The sequence below is a fragment of the Gordionus sp. m RMFG-2023 genome, chromosome 4 (genome assembly GCF_954871325.1).
Source record: "Gordionus sp. m RMFG-2023 chromosome 4, tfGorSpeb1-WG-v2, whole genome shotgun sequence".
In the NCBI taxonomy this organism is placed as follows: Eukaryota; Metazoa; Nematomorpha; class Gordioida; order Chordodea; family Parachordodidae; genus Gordionus; species Gordionus sp. m RMFG-2023.
In genome coordinates this window covers 34,349,583-34,362,493 of record NC_088778.1, presented here as the reverse complement: position 1 = coordinate 34,362,493, position 12,911 = coordinate 34,349,583, and the positions used below count along the sequence as shown (strand labels likewise).

The following is a 12,911-nucleotide window of genomic DNA, read 5'->3' as shown; positions in this document are numbered from 1 at the left end:
TCTATATAAAAATTATATAATATGTACAAACCACCAACACAATATTTAAAAGTAATTAAAATAATCGTATAACCCAACTCTGATCAATTGTTATGATGATATATTTATTTGAGGAAAAATCGTTTTAAGATGAAATTCCTAGATTATTTTTTGTGATGCGATGGGATCAACTGAGGAGTTATATTTAAAACGGCATCTTGTTATAATAAAATATAGAATATTTTAATGTTTTACAATGTATTTTCAAGTTTTTGATCTAATTCATATTGAAGATTAATTAATTGTACTTAAATTTTGAGAATGCTGTGATTGCAATGGTTCCAGCGTTTTATACTTATGAACGATTCCTTCTAATCCGCCATTAAAGGGCGGGACTATTCCAGGTTTTGTGTTATTTCCGGGGGAGACCATGGAGGGCGGAAAAAACATGAATGAACTGTTGGGCGTAGAATGGTTATTGTTGGATAAAGAGCCGCTAAAGTTATTCAGGTTAGTAAAACTGTTGTAGTCCAGGGTATTGGGGTAATGGTGAACACTCCCACTATTACTGTTGTTATAATTGTACATTTGGAAATTAGCATTATCGGAGGCGGCATAGGGTAAGTGATATTTACTGTTGGCGGAGCCGGAAGAAATCGCTTGAGGCAAAGGAGGCTTGTACATTAAAAAGGAGGGAGGAGGTGGGCCGTGGTGAATATTTCGGGTTGGGTAACGAATCTGGTTATTCGAGGAGGGGTTGCATGAATTGGGGTTTCCGATATTGTGATGATTTAAATGGTTGCTCAAGTGATAGTTGACGGTGTTGATTGAATGATTAGTATTGTGGGGAAGTGAATAATAATTTGCCCCAGGCAAAGAGACCCCATTGTAAAAATTTTGGCCATGGTGGTAATCGGTCTGCATGCCTATTAAAGGGTATCCACCGTTGGTAAGTGACGATGGACAAGAAATTCTTGGGGTATTGTTCGAAGGGGGTGGAGCATTCGCCGTTCGTTTCAAGACGTTTTCGATGGCTGCATCAACATTGTTTTCTTTTTCCGTGGCATGAATGGTTGTATTGGTAGTATTCTTAGATAAGGTAACGGAGGAACTGGTGTTACAAGTACTGATAACGATACTATTTGAAGAAAACAAGGCGCCATTCATATTCAACGAAGAATTGGGTAAAGTGAGAGGAGGGGGCGGCGGGCTGACACTGGGGGGTGCCGCTAAGCTAGACGAATTTGATTCATTGCAACAGTCTCCACTATTGTTATTGTTGTTGCTACGTTTCTTGAGAGGCTTGTCCCGTTCTGAGCCCACAGACCGGACTGACCGGTTTTTAACAATAACCGACGGTTCCGATAATTGCTCTTCAGTATCAGATTCGGTTTTTGAATCCGTTTTGAATCCCACTTTATCGTAGCCATGGGTATATGAAAATGATGAGGGGAGTTCCAGGTAATGAGGGTCTGTGGTAGAAGCGCGTTTTAGGTGAGCTAAGGCAAGAGAGGCCACCATTTCCATGGCCGAAGTATCGACTATATTTTAATAATTTTTGAAAGAAAAAAAAATAAGCTTAAAAATCAATTAATTATTTAGTGAAAAATTAAATATAAATATTAGTCAGTATAGTTGTTAGATTATTGAAATGTTTTAACACTTCGTATAAATGGTTTAAGACAAATTTCAAACGATTTAGTTAATTTTAATTCTCATATATAAATCTAATCAATTTTTATAATAGCTTTAAAATAATCCAGAGGCTAGTTTATATATAATGTACATATTACAGTTCACTATTTAGTGAAAAATTAAATATAAATATTAGTCAGTATAGTTGTTAGATAATTGGAATGCTCTAACACTTTGCATAAATGGTTTAAGACGAATTTTAAACGAAATGTTATGTTTATTTAAACTTTTACATTTTTATTTTATTAAATAATAAATATATAATATCAGAACTAATGTTATATTGAAGTTATAATTATGGTTATTTTTTATATCGTTTTATGTCATAAGAAAGGTTAAACGATATTTAAAATAAAGATATAATTGGTATTCTATATATGTTGGAATATATTTCAGAAAAATTAAATTATTTAAATTTTAATATTCCACCATGTGTAGAATACCTATACTATAAATCAGATAATTTGATCACGAACTTGTAAATCACGACTAAGATTTAAATCAGACAATGCGAATCGAAATTAGATGATTTGACTATAACATACATATAAAATGTAAATGTAAAATGCATGTTAATTGATATAATACATTGAGTGGTAGAAACGATTTGTGAGGGCATGCATAGAGTAGGAGGGAGTGGCGAGGTCGAAAAGGTATCCAACTTATCAGCCGGAATAGTCCCTTCTTCCATGCCATTGACGATAGAAGTAGGCGTGAAATTCCCGTTAGAGGAGTTAAAGTTTGGAGTAGGAGTAGGCGATTTGAAGTGAGTGCCCGAGGAAGCGTAAACCAGGTGATTTAGCTTATGGCTTGGCCGACTTTCCTTGTTACTTCGCTTGAAAAATTTTTCGCCTGCTCCTACCATAAGGGGTTGTGGCGTGATTTGCTTAAAGAAGGTTTTGTAACTTTTCAAAAAAAAAATTAGAACAAATTTATAATATATGAAAATTCTAGAAATCTTTTGGAGATGGAAAGAATCGAAGTTTTATTTATTAGGTATAGGGCTGCACCGATATGGAAAATATGCCAGAGTCTAAAGGAGGGGGATGCCAAAATCAGTAATTGGATAGGCGCCGATATCGGACTTTTAAACAAAATATAGGATCGGACGATATTCTTTGAAAATTTAGATACCGATTTACATTTTTGAACCAACTTTCCCTTTCCCGTAATAAATCTTCATAACTCATAAAGAAATTGTGGAGGAAGGAAAGTTTATAAAATAAAATAAGACATTATTTACTCTACATCTTATAAATACAAAACTTTAAAAATTTACTTTCAGGTAAGACATATTTTTATTATAATTTTTAAAAAAAAAGCTCCGAGGCTTTGTCCCGGTGTGACTCAATCTTGATACTTTAAGCTAAACAGCTGTTTAGTCAGGTCGCACCAGGATTAATTTCAAAAGTGGGGATAAGTGAATATTTTGGTTAAAAACGTTTTAAAAAAAAATAATATAACAGATTTTTATTATTCCATCCTCTTTATTAAATAAAATGATTATAAAAGGCTGTTTAGGATAAATATTGGAACGGATCGGTGCAGCTCTATTAAAACGGTTAATAACATTTTATGAGCCAATATTAATTCAAAAATCAGCACTTTCATAGTTAAGTTCAATGTTATTTTTGCTGTGAGCATACATTGTTGATAAAAAGTTTTTATAAAAGGACCTTAAGTTTTAAAGTTTCCAGAAATAACAAAATTATTCATACCTCATTTCCTCGTTTAATGAGATGTCTGAAGATGTGGTTTCCATAACGGTGTCCTAAATGGAAGAAAAAAAATATTGATGGTATCAATTCTTTTTTTATATGTCAAATTAATTTCCAATTCCCCGCAAGCAGCAAAAACCACTCAAATCATATGTAGACCAATTTTTTTAAAATATTGACCATTTTTGGTTATTAGGTAGAATTGCAAAGACTGTCAGGGCTGGAACAATGCCAATATTTTCTTGGTTTTTAAAACAAAAGCTGATAAATCAATCCAAGAGCAATAATTTACATTGACAATATCAATCTATTATTCAAAAAATTAATTAACATCTTATATTAGATTTATTTGGTAACTTTTTGGCTTTATTTCGCGAAAAACGCTATATGCCTAATTTACTAAGTGATACCTTATTTTTCAATTTACCATAAAATATAGTTCAAATATATATTTAGAAATATATAAAATCTAGATCCCTAAATTCTACACTGGGAAATATTTAAAAATTAAAAGTGTTTCCTTATTTCAGGTAAAAAAAATAGAATCGAAATTAAAAGTCATCTATAAAATTGAGACTATTACTCACAAGGCAAACTTCTTAAAAATATAAAGTTACCTTAGAACTTCCCATAACCGCAATTCTTTCTTCGGACTTCAAGGTGAAAGCTAAGCAGGTTTTGGAAGCAAAGGAAATAACCGATTTCCCGCTGTCGAAGGAATTAGTCATATTGCTATGCTTAAAGGAGGAAGTGTTGATAGTACCCTCGAGGCCATCTTCTTGAGAAGCCGAGGTCACTTGAGTCGGCATTTGAAGGACTAAGAGAAGGGGACGGGACCATAAAATTAAAAATATTATTAATAAACAATTTAACTTACGGTCATATTCATGACAAGTCAGGCGACCCCCTTCGATTTTTTCAAAAATTTGGTAAAAGTTAATAAAATTGTCGCCAAAATTTTAGCCTCAAATTAATCTAAAAATAAAATGTCACTATACATAAATTTTTACATTTAAATTTATTATTTACAATTATGTAGTTTCTTAGGAAATGTTTAATTGGATGAAAGGCTTAAACTCTGATATCTCTAAAAAATATAAATGTTAGGAGGCTAAATATTTTGGCTATTTCTTAGTTATATTAACCACCTTTCTTTGCTTACCAAATTTTTTAAGAGGATTCGCCGAAAATCTTATTCGTTCTCGCTCATTTGACAATGGAATAACAGTAGTACAACATGCTGGTCACCCAATCATTTTTATTTGTAATTATTTTAATAATGAAAAATAAAAATAAATTGAATTGCACCTTGAGTCACTGTACCGTTATCGGATATCGAATTATCGATTTCGTGCTCATTCAGGTTTACGCTAGTGCCCGGTTCCAATACCGATACGAGCGACGAAGATATCGGAGTAGCGGCTAATTTGAACGTTGGCTAAAAAAAAAATTTTTAAAAACCCATTTTAGTAACAATGTCCCTTTTCCAACATCCGGATCTGATCAATATCCAGAAAAGGAAACTATGTTTGGGAGAACATGTCGCTTAAAAAAAATATGTTAACGTCAACGTGAAATTTCCGATAAATTAAAAAGGAACTCTAAAAGTATCGTTTTCAAATTTAAAAACGGCTTTCCAAATTATTTTTTACTGTTCAAACTTAAAATAACAAATTTAAGCGCGTTTTTTTAAGGAAATTTGATTCTGCCACAAATGTATTTCGGCGAATACTTGTAACAAGTAGGGGAGACAGGGAAACCCTAACAGGCGAACGTCAATCAAAATTAAAACTACTTGATAATATTGAACAAATAATTCTCATTTTATTTCACCTATGGGAAGGATGAGGTATACCTACAAAATAGCCCTCACGGATTGTCGATCGTCATATTCAATTAAATCAATCTCATACTTCATGTTGGAAGTACAACATTGAACACCGAAATTCGCTACATAGTAGCACCCAAGAAACCAATACTTTAAAATTTCCTTGGAATATAAACAACTAAACAATGTTCCGAGTTGAAGAGTATTCTGCTTTACTAAATTATTTACACAGAGACGAGAAAATGATGATTATACCTGAAAAAAACAAAAAACACGCTTTATTTTTCTTGTATCATAAAATGAATCAAAAAGTTATTTAGATTTTATTTTGCAAAACCTGAATTCCTGTACCATTGTCGATAAAATTCGAAGATGTAGTGTTGGGATTATTGCTATTATAACTACCGGAGCCATTTTGCCCATTGCTGAATTTCAGGGTAGCCGGCAATTGCTTGGGAAATAGGCATGTAGTCGATCTGGATTTGTTAACACTGAGGCTCACTTTCGCTCCAGCCAAATTGGAATCGTTCTGCTCGAAAGATTCCTGACAAGATGTTTGAGCGGTTTTATGGTTGTTAGAAATATTAGGAGATGTGGACTCGGAAATCTCGCAGTTATTCGTTTTGACGCTGACTTCTTTATCGATGTCGCCGAGTGCTGTAAATAGTTAAGGAATAATTGATTTACATAACTTTCAAAACGTATATAACCAACACACCATGTTTCATTAATTTCTAAAAAAAAAAAATCGGCCAAATGATTGGTTGATTTGATATGGAATTACCTTTATCATATTTAAAAAAAATGATTAAAAATTACCATTTTGAGAGCTATGGTTGATGACTAAGTTTTCGGCATTCTGAGCCTGACATCTAAGGGTGCCGTTAGCCATGGGCAAGGAATTGGCCAAGTGGCTCTCAATCATAGCTTTCGCTATCACGTTTCGCACGTAAGATGCGCACGCACCCTGGTCGACCAAATCCGAGAGGCTGCCATTGTTAGAAAAATTAGGGAGACTTCCTTGAAAGGTTCCTATCACATTTCCGCTGGACGATGAAGTGCTAGAATTATTGAGAAGCGGAAATGAGGGTTTTTGACGTTCCAGCTCTTGCATGAGTTTGGTGAACAAGAGTGTCTTTTTGTTGTCATTGATTTTATCAAGACCGGCCGAGTTATTCGGGTTCAGGAGGTTAAGCGGGTGGTATAGGGGGTTCAAGTAGGCGTTACTCAGGTTACTTAGATTGTTGGTATTATCTAAACCGTTGAAATTAAGGAGTAACATGTTGGCCGCTGCCCCTTTCATCGCATTGGAATTAGAAATGACGTTGGCATTGTTGGTGAACGAAGGCGATTGGGAATTGGCTGAAAGTGGAAGGAGCGTCGAAAAATTGGTTAGGAGGTTCAACATAGGTGGCGCCTGGGGTGGTGGGATGAATACGTTTGAACCATTTTGAGGAACGAAGCTACTCGCAGTGGAACTATTAAACGAGGCTAGAGCGGTGAGGGGTAAATTGCAGAAGGTGGAAGAGGAAGATGAAAAGGGGGCCATGAGCCGAGAAAATTCGCCGATCCGATCCTTCAACTCCCGATTTTTTGTGGTCAAGTAATCGATTTCGGTGTCGGCTCGAACTATGGATGATTTGAGATTGTGCTGCAGATTCACCACGTTTTTGGCAAAGTGTGACAAATTCATGGGCTTCGTTATGGATGAGTCTAGTTTGTTCATCTTGAACTAGGGTAGTAATATTTGATTTATTATTTTTTTAAGAAAGAAGAAAAATACGTACAAACTTTCAATGCCTGTGTTTGATACTGAAAAAATCTAAACCATCACATACCGTATCACAGGGTATATTAGTAATATTAAACAGGTTCTTCTAAAATTTTACCTCTATTCCCCTCCTATTAAATAAAAATTAGCAAAAAAAATTATATCCAAAATTATGCCTTACATTATGTGATGATAGCACCTTCATAACTATCTAACCGAAATGTCTGGTCATTATCTTTTTATAAGTAACTTTAATTTTTCTAAGAAATTTTATGAACCAATACCACAAGCCTAATTCGCGCTTAAAATTTGACTATTTACTGGAGGGATTCTACTTCTTGATAATACACAGCATATAATATTTCTATGATAAGGTTTACAAGACCTTAAGTAATTTTGACATAACCGTGATATTACAATCAGCTTAAATCATAAAATTAAGGAAAAATATCACAGCTGACGCGGTTCTCGGTCCCATAACTATCCCATCTTAAATAGGCCATGCCATAGATGGATCGATTGATCACATGGTAAAATAAATGTTAGCAAACCTGAAGCAATTTGCTGATTTCAGCGACCATTTCCCTTTTTGCCTGCTCCGCTCCGACTATTTTGTTGTAGAGACCCTGATTTTTGGCGGTTTGGGAGGAGATTTGATCGGCAAATTTTTCCATGAGTCCGCTATCGTTGTTGTTTTTGATTGCGCGGGACAAAGTGCCGTAGAGGGAGAACCAATCTTGGAACAAGGTTTCTGCAATTTAAAAAAAATCATTTAATCGTATATATTATAAAGTAGTAATCAACCAATGTGCCCTATTAGTGGTGTGGGAGTCTTCATTCACCAAATTCAGGAACAAGGGCTCTGTTAAAAAATGGTTCAAGTGCGATTTTTTTGAAGGTATTTGTAATAAGTCCCCTTTCTTATAAATTGGAAATCTCGCTAAAAAAATGCACTAATAAATGCATTTGACTAAATAAAAACAATATAAACAGATATGATTGGTCTTTGCAAATATGTGCATGCGCATCAACATTCTGGCATTTTATTTAGGACAAAAATCCCTTCACGTCTTATTTATGGGAATCTAAAATTTTACGCAGCATTTTTAGATACAAAAAAAATTTCTTTTAAAAATAAATCTTTTATTAATATAATAAGCCCTTCATTTAAATCAAGCTTATTTAATATCTAATAAAATATTATATAATATTAGCTCCCATTTCATCTTTTGTTAATAACAATAAATTAATTCCAAAAAAAACAAATAAAACATAATCAAATAAAGAATAAAAACTTACAAATGAAAAACTTTTTTTTGAGGTGAGAAGCTGGAAAATCAAAGAATAATATGTGACGAGAAGATGAAGACATGGTAAATTTTTTTATAAAGGTATCAAAAAAATACTGCCCTACCCTATTAGATATGGCACAAATCTGAAACGTTAAAAGATATATAATATGACTTTTATAGACAACCCAAAATGTGAATATTTTTTTCTTTAAAAATAGTATTTTGAAATACTAAAAATTTTCTATTCGTTTCTCTTTTTTTTCATTTTTTTTTACTTAAGTATTAATAATAAATATGACGAAATTTTATAAAAACGTATTTACTATATATTTAATTGTGAAGGTTAAATCAAAAACACGTGTCTTTTAGGAGATAAATAGAGTCCTGAAAAGTGTTTCACGTGAAAATAAATAGTAAATATAAAATAGGCATATGTGCCTTTTTTAACTACTTGGCAAAAACGTACCCTTTTATGGATGCAAAATTGGGACAAAAAATTATTTTAACGAAATTTTGAAACACTTAAAAATATATTTATAATTTATCTTTCTCAATTTCATCTAATAAGCGAATTATAAAAAAAAAATGCAATAAGATAGTTGGTAATAATATAATTATATAAACTCTAACCCATTGCTTCTTTGATCACCCTGAACTGTTCTCCATCCATTCCGGCTGGCTTAACCACCTTAAACACGCTACCATCATCTACGTTTCCCGAAATTGGTTGGACGAGACAAACGTTGTCAGGTTTAGGGCAGATTTTTTGGCTCTGGTGATCGCTGATAATGTTGTCGCAAATGTCCCTTGTGGAATTAGAGGACGATGCCTCGAGTCTGACGGAATTAAGTGTATGCTCGTGGAGAAGATCTAGGGAGGATTGAAAGTCTGGCACAAGTTTTTGTATCACGTTTAAAGGAATTTGTGTGAATTAATATTTGAAGAAAGTAAGGTATATTTGAGATTTCCTCAGTTTTCAAAATTTATCTTCCAACAAATCTCATTCGAAAGATAAATTGATGTTCCTTTTTTTTAAATCACTACATAACTAATTATTGGAGAGAATTCACATGCCATTGAACAATTAGATTTTAAAGAAAAGTGCAAAATTAAGGTGGAAGAAATGGTCTTAGGAAAAAAGGAAATATCTTTTTTTTTCGTGGCATATATAAACGAGGTAAGGAGGCATGAACCTGTCTGACAAATAAATGGTTGCCCAGTCCTGAATAAACTATGAAGGAAAGAGATATAATTTTTAAAAAGCCGATAAAAATATTTTTCAACAAATTTTTCCGATTCAGACCAGCCAGAAAATCTTTTTGTCAGGTCACCCCGTGCTCTAATGCAGATGTAGGACAGAGGATATTATTCCAAAGTTCCGAATCATCTCTGTCGCTTCAGCCAAGAGACGGAAATAAAGGTGGAATCAAATAGTGGCAAGCATATATATATATAGAATGGAATATTCTAGATTTAATTCTTTACCTCCTTTCCTTTTCTTGCCTTTCTTGGCGAGGACCGTGTTTGATTGGCGCGTGGTAGCGTTTGTAGTTTCTTCCAACAATGAACCGGTGGTGGCCTCGAAATCGGAGAAATGGTCTTCGGTTACGTGATTATTATTTGGGTGATAGATCGAGTGAGTTCGACTTGCGTCAGGATCGGGCAAAGCGGTGACGCCTTCGGTTGCGCGGGTAAATAGAAAGGAGGGAAGGAGAGGGGACGAAGGGCCCTTTTTCTTGAGATATGTTTGTTTTTTAAAAAAATAAACAATTCTTAATTTTCATACATTTCTTTTTTCACATTTTATTTATTTTTAAAATTGTGGCCTTTCGTTTTTTTTACCGTGTCAGGGTACTTCCTGTTTTGTTTGGAATAATTTCTCAGGCCCATCTCAACGACGGTCTTGATAGCGCTTCGCTTCACCACCTTCTTGTCTCTCCCGTCTGCCAATTCTAAACGAGCGTAAGAATATTCAAAAAAAAAACCATTTTATTTATTATTAGGCTTTTTCATAAAATGTAAATAAGAAAAAAGTGGAATTGAAATGAAATGAATGAAAATGATGATTATGGCTAACTAACTACCTATAGTGTAATCACTGTGATCGGAAATCTTTTCGACCGTTCCCTTCCGGGAAAAGAAGTCATCGTTTCTTATAACTTCCACCAAACCTCCGATCTTGAAATATTAAAGTAAAAAATTTATACATAATTAAGTTTTTGCGTCATTGAGAGTTGATAAAAAAATAAATTTTTTGAACAAAATTAAAACGAGATTAGAAAAATGTTACTTCTAGTGGGCCGTTGATCTGATCTTGATTGAGAGATAAGAATTTGTTGTCCTTCAGCCTAATCTATTTTTAAAAAAACGAGTCAAATAATGAAGAACAAAAAAAATCTATCTGGCATAGACTATACATATCGATTTTCACCGTTCCTTTTCCATACAGTACAATTACAACATAGACCATTATTTTAAATTATGGCCAGTCATGCCGATATAAATATTGGATTGGGCCAATATTTTCAAAAAATTTGTAACGAGAAGAGAATTTTAAATAAATTTAACGAGTCATGTTCGGCCATAAATCGTCGGCCTAGAATTGGAGTGATCCACTTGCGCAAATGTTTAAAATGAGATAAATCAACATTAAAATCTTATAAGAGGAAAAGCCTTATTGATCAATTTTGTCAGAAGGCTATATCTTTGGCAAAAAAATTGATATTTATATATATATATATATATCGAGAATAAAAATAAGTTGTTATTCACTTCCAACTCAAAAATTTTGAAAATGTCGAGTGGGAGCACTCCAATTCTAGACCGACGAAATATTGCCTATATTTTAACTATTTTAAATGATTAACCTTTAGGGTATTATAGAAAAATACAGTTTTTAATGCACCAAATAATAGTCTTAGCTAACGAAAAACGGAACATCCATTTTCTTGCTCTGTTCAACATAGTTTACAGTTGGTTATTATTTTTTTTGCATATAAATAATTCTTTTTATAATGACAAATTTTGATTGATGGGTCCGTAACTGCCCCCTTTTAAAATATTATACCTTAATTTTAAGGTTGAGGTGGACCTTGCTGATTTTGGCTTTGCAGGGGCCGTCGTTTTCGATGATGACTTTGGTTCCCTCTATAAAGTATGGAATGGACGACGCCAGGTGCGTGGTTGGGGAGCATGTCGATTTAGGTGGCATCTATATATTATTTATAGTTCATTTAATTTGTTTAAATTAGGATGCCATTCAAGAATTTTACTTACCTCCCCCCCCCCCCCAACTCCAAGTTTATTTTACTAAGCTATTCCCACAAGTCCAGTTATAACCACAATAAGCTTTACTGCTGAAGACTACTTTTTTAAGATAAAAAATGAGCAGTTTGAAAACCTTTTCTACGTCTACGAGTCCATTCATGCCCGAGACCACTTTTAACGGTGTGTTAACGGATAAATCTTCGATATCAACAGCGTCAGTGGGAATAGTTGGAGTTACGGGCTCGAACTCTTCTTCGATCTCCATGTCTTGTATCTCCATCTCCTCCCTATTTTCACTGGTTCTGCCACTCGTTTCCTTGATTTTAGGATTGCGAGTGGTAGCAATGGTGGAAGCAACCACATCAATCTTACGGTAAGAAGGATCAAAGCTATTGAGCGTTGGTTTGGGAGAATTGAAGAGCGGTAAACTGTCCCTACTGTTGGAATCCCTTTCGATAAAGGAAACGGGTGAGGAGTGAGAAAGAGAGTCACTGTTGAAGATAGAGAAAATAAATGTTATTATCCTTTCACACATAAAAAATTAAATTTAAAAAAAGGTGAAATCAAAAATTTTGGGAAACCTGGGGTCTGCTTGAACCAGCGTGTCAGAGTTGTCCCAGGATGAATCGCTGCTGTATACCGTGGGTCTTTTTTGAGCCGAATTCTTCCCTATTTTTCTAGTTCTGGCCATTTTTCTGGTTTTATTCCTATCGCTACGACCACTCTCACCGACTGGTGGCTCGACCAATTTGTATCTTTTGCATACCCTTTTTTCGTTCTTTTTGGCCTCGGATTTTTGGGCAATTTTTTCTGATTTGACGAAATTTTTGGGCATTATACCATGTGACGCCATTGGAATACGCTTTCCGTTAATTTTTACGCCCTTCTCCGGGTTTTTGTGTTGGGAGGGGATCGATTCGAGGGAGTCGACGGAAGATAGGCGGAGCGATTTTTCAAGCAGTGGCTTAAAACTGGATGTTAATGTAGCAACTGAGTTTGGATCTAAACTGTTGGAACGATCTGTGTGATAAAAACATAATTATAGTGGTAATTATTTAGGTAACGAAAGCAATGATCAAGTTTGCAGGTATTCAAAATTATTCAATTATTAAACACATGTTCCTTGAGGAGCTTTTTACTTATTCTTACGTTTATTCGATCTCTATTAAATCACTTTCTAAATTTTAATAATCCATTTTTGAAAATATTTTTAAACAATATAATTTTCTAATCGAAATCAAATATTCAACACGAATCAAATATTGGGTGAATAAAATCGAATATCGTTTTTATTATTCGTACGATTACGAATATAGAAATATTCGATTAGAAAAATGTGAAGTGAAGAATAATGCAAATAT

The 12,911-nt window shown here is 33.8% G+C and overlaps 1 protein-coding gene across 1 annotated transcript in view; it reads right to left on the bottom strand.

The window, feature by feature from the left end:
• Positions 1–16: 16 nt before the first annotated feature.
• Positions 17–12,911, bottom strand: part of LOC135928972 (uncharacterized) — a 35,805-nt gene continuing 22,910 nt past the window's right edge. The window contains exons 12-28 of the mRNA XM_065465439.1: positions 12,132–12,570; positions 11,684–12,041; positions 11,351–11,494; positions 10,574–10,636; positions 10,368–10,461; positions 10,126–10,235; positions 9,769–10,018; positions 8,914–9,171; positions 7,543–7,742; positions 6,040–6,952; positions 5,558–5,877; positions 4,701–4,830; positions 4,010–4,209; positions 3,393–3,445; positions 2,263–2,579; positions 288–1,520; positions 17–196 (exon numbers count right to left, since the gene is read on the bottom strand). Coding sequence (XP_065321511.1) covers positions 144–196; positions 288–1,520; positions 2,263–2,579; positions 3,393–3,445; positions 4,010–4,209; positions 4,701–4,830; positions 5,558–5,877; positions 6,040–6,952; positions 7,543–7,742; positions 8,914–9,171; positions 9,769–10,018; positions 10,126–10,235; positions 10,368–10,461; positions 10,574–10,636; positions 11,351–11,494; positions 11,684–12,041; positions 12,132–12,570 — 5,135 coding nt within the window. The 3' untranslated portion in view covers positions 17–143. The remainder of the gene's footprint in view (positions 197–287; positions 1,521–2,262; positions 2,580–3,392; positions 3,446–4,009; positions 4,210–4,700; positions 4,831–5,557; positions 5,878–6,039; positions 6,953–7,542; positions 7,743–8,913; positions 9,172–9,768; positions 10,019–10,125; positions 10,236–10,367; positions 10,462–10,573; positions 10,637–11,350; positions 11,495–11,683; positions 12,042–12,131; positions 12,571–12,911) is intronic.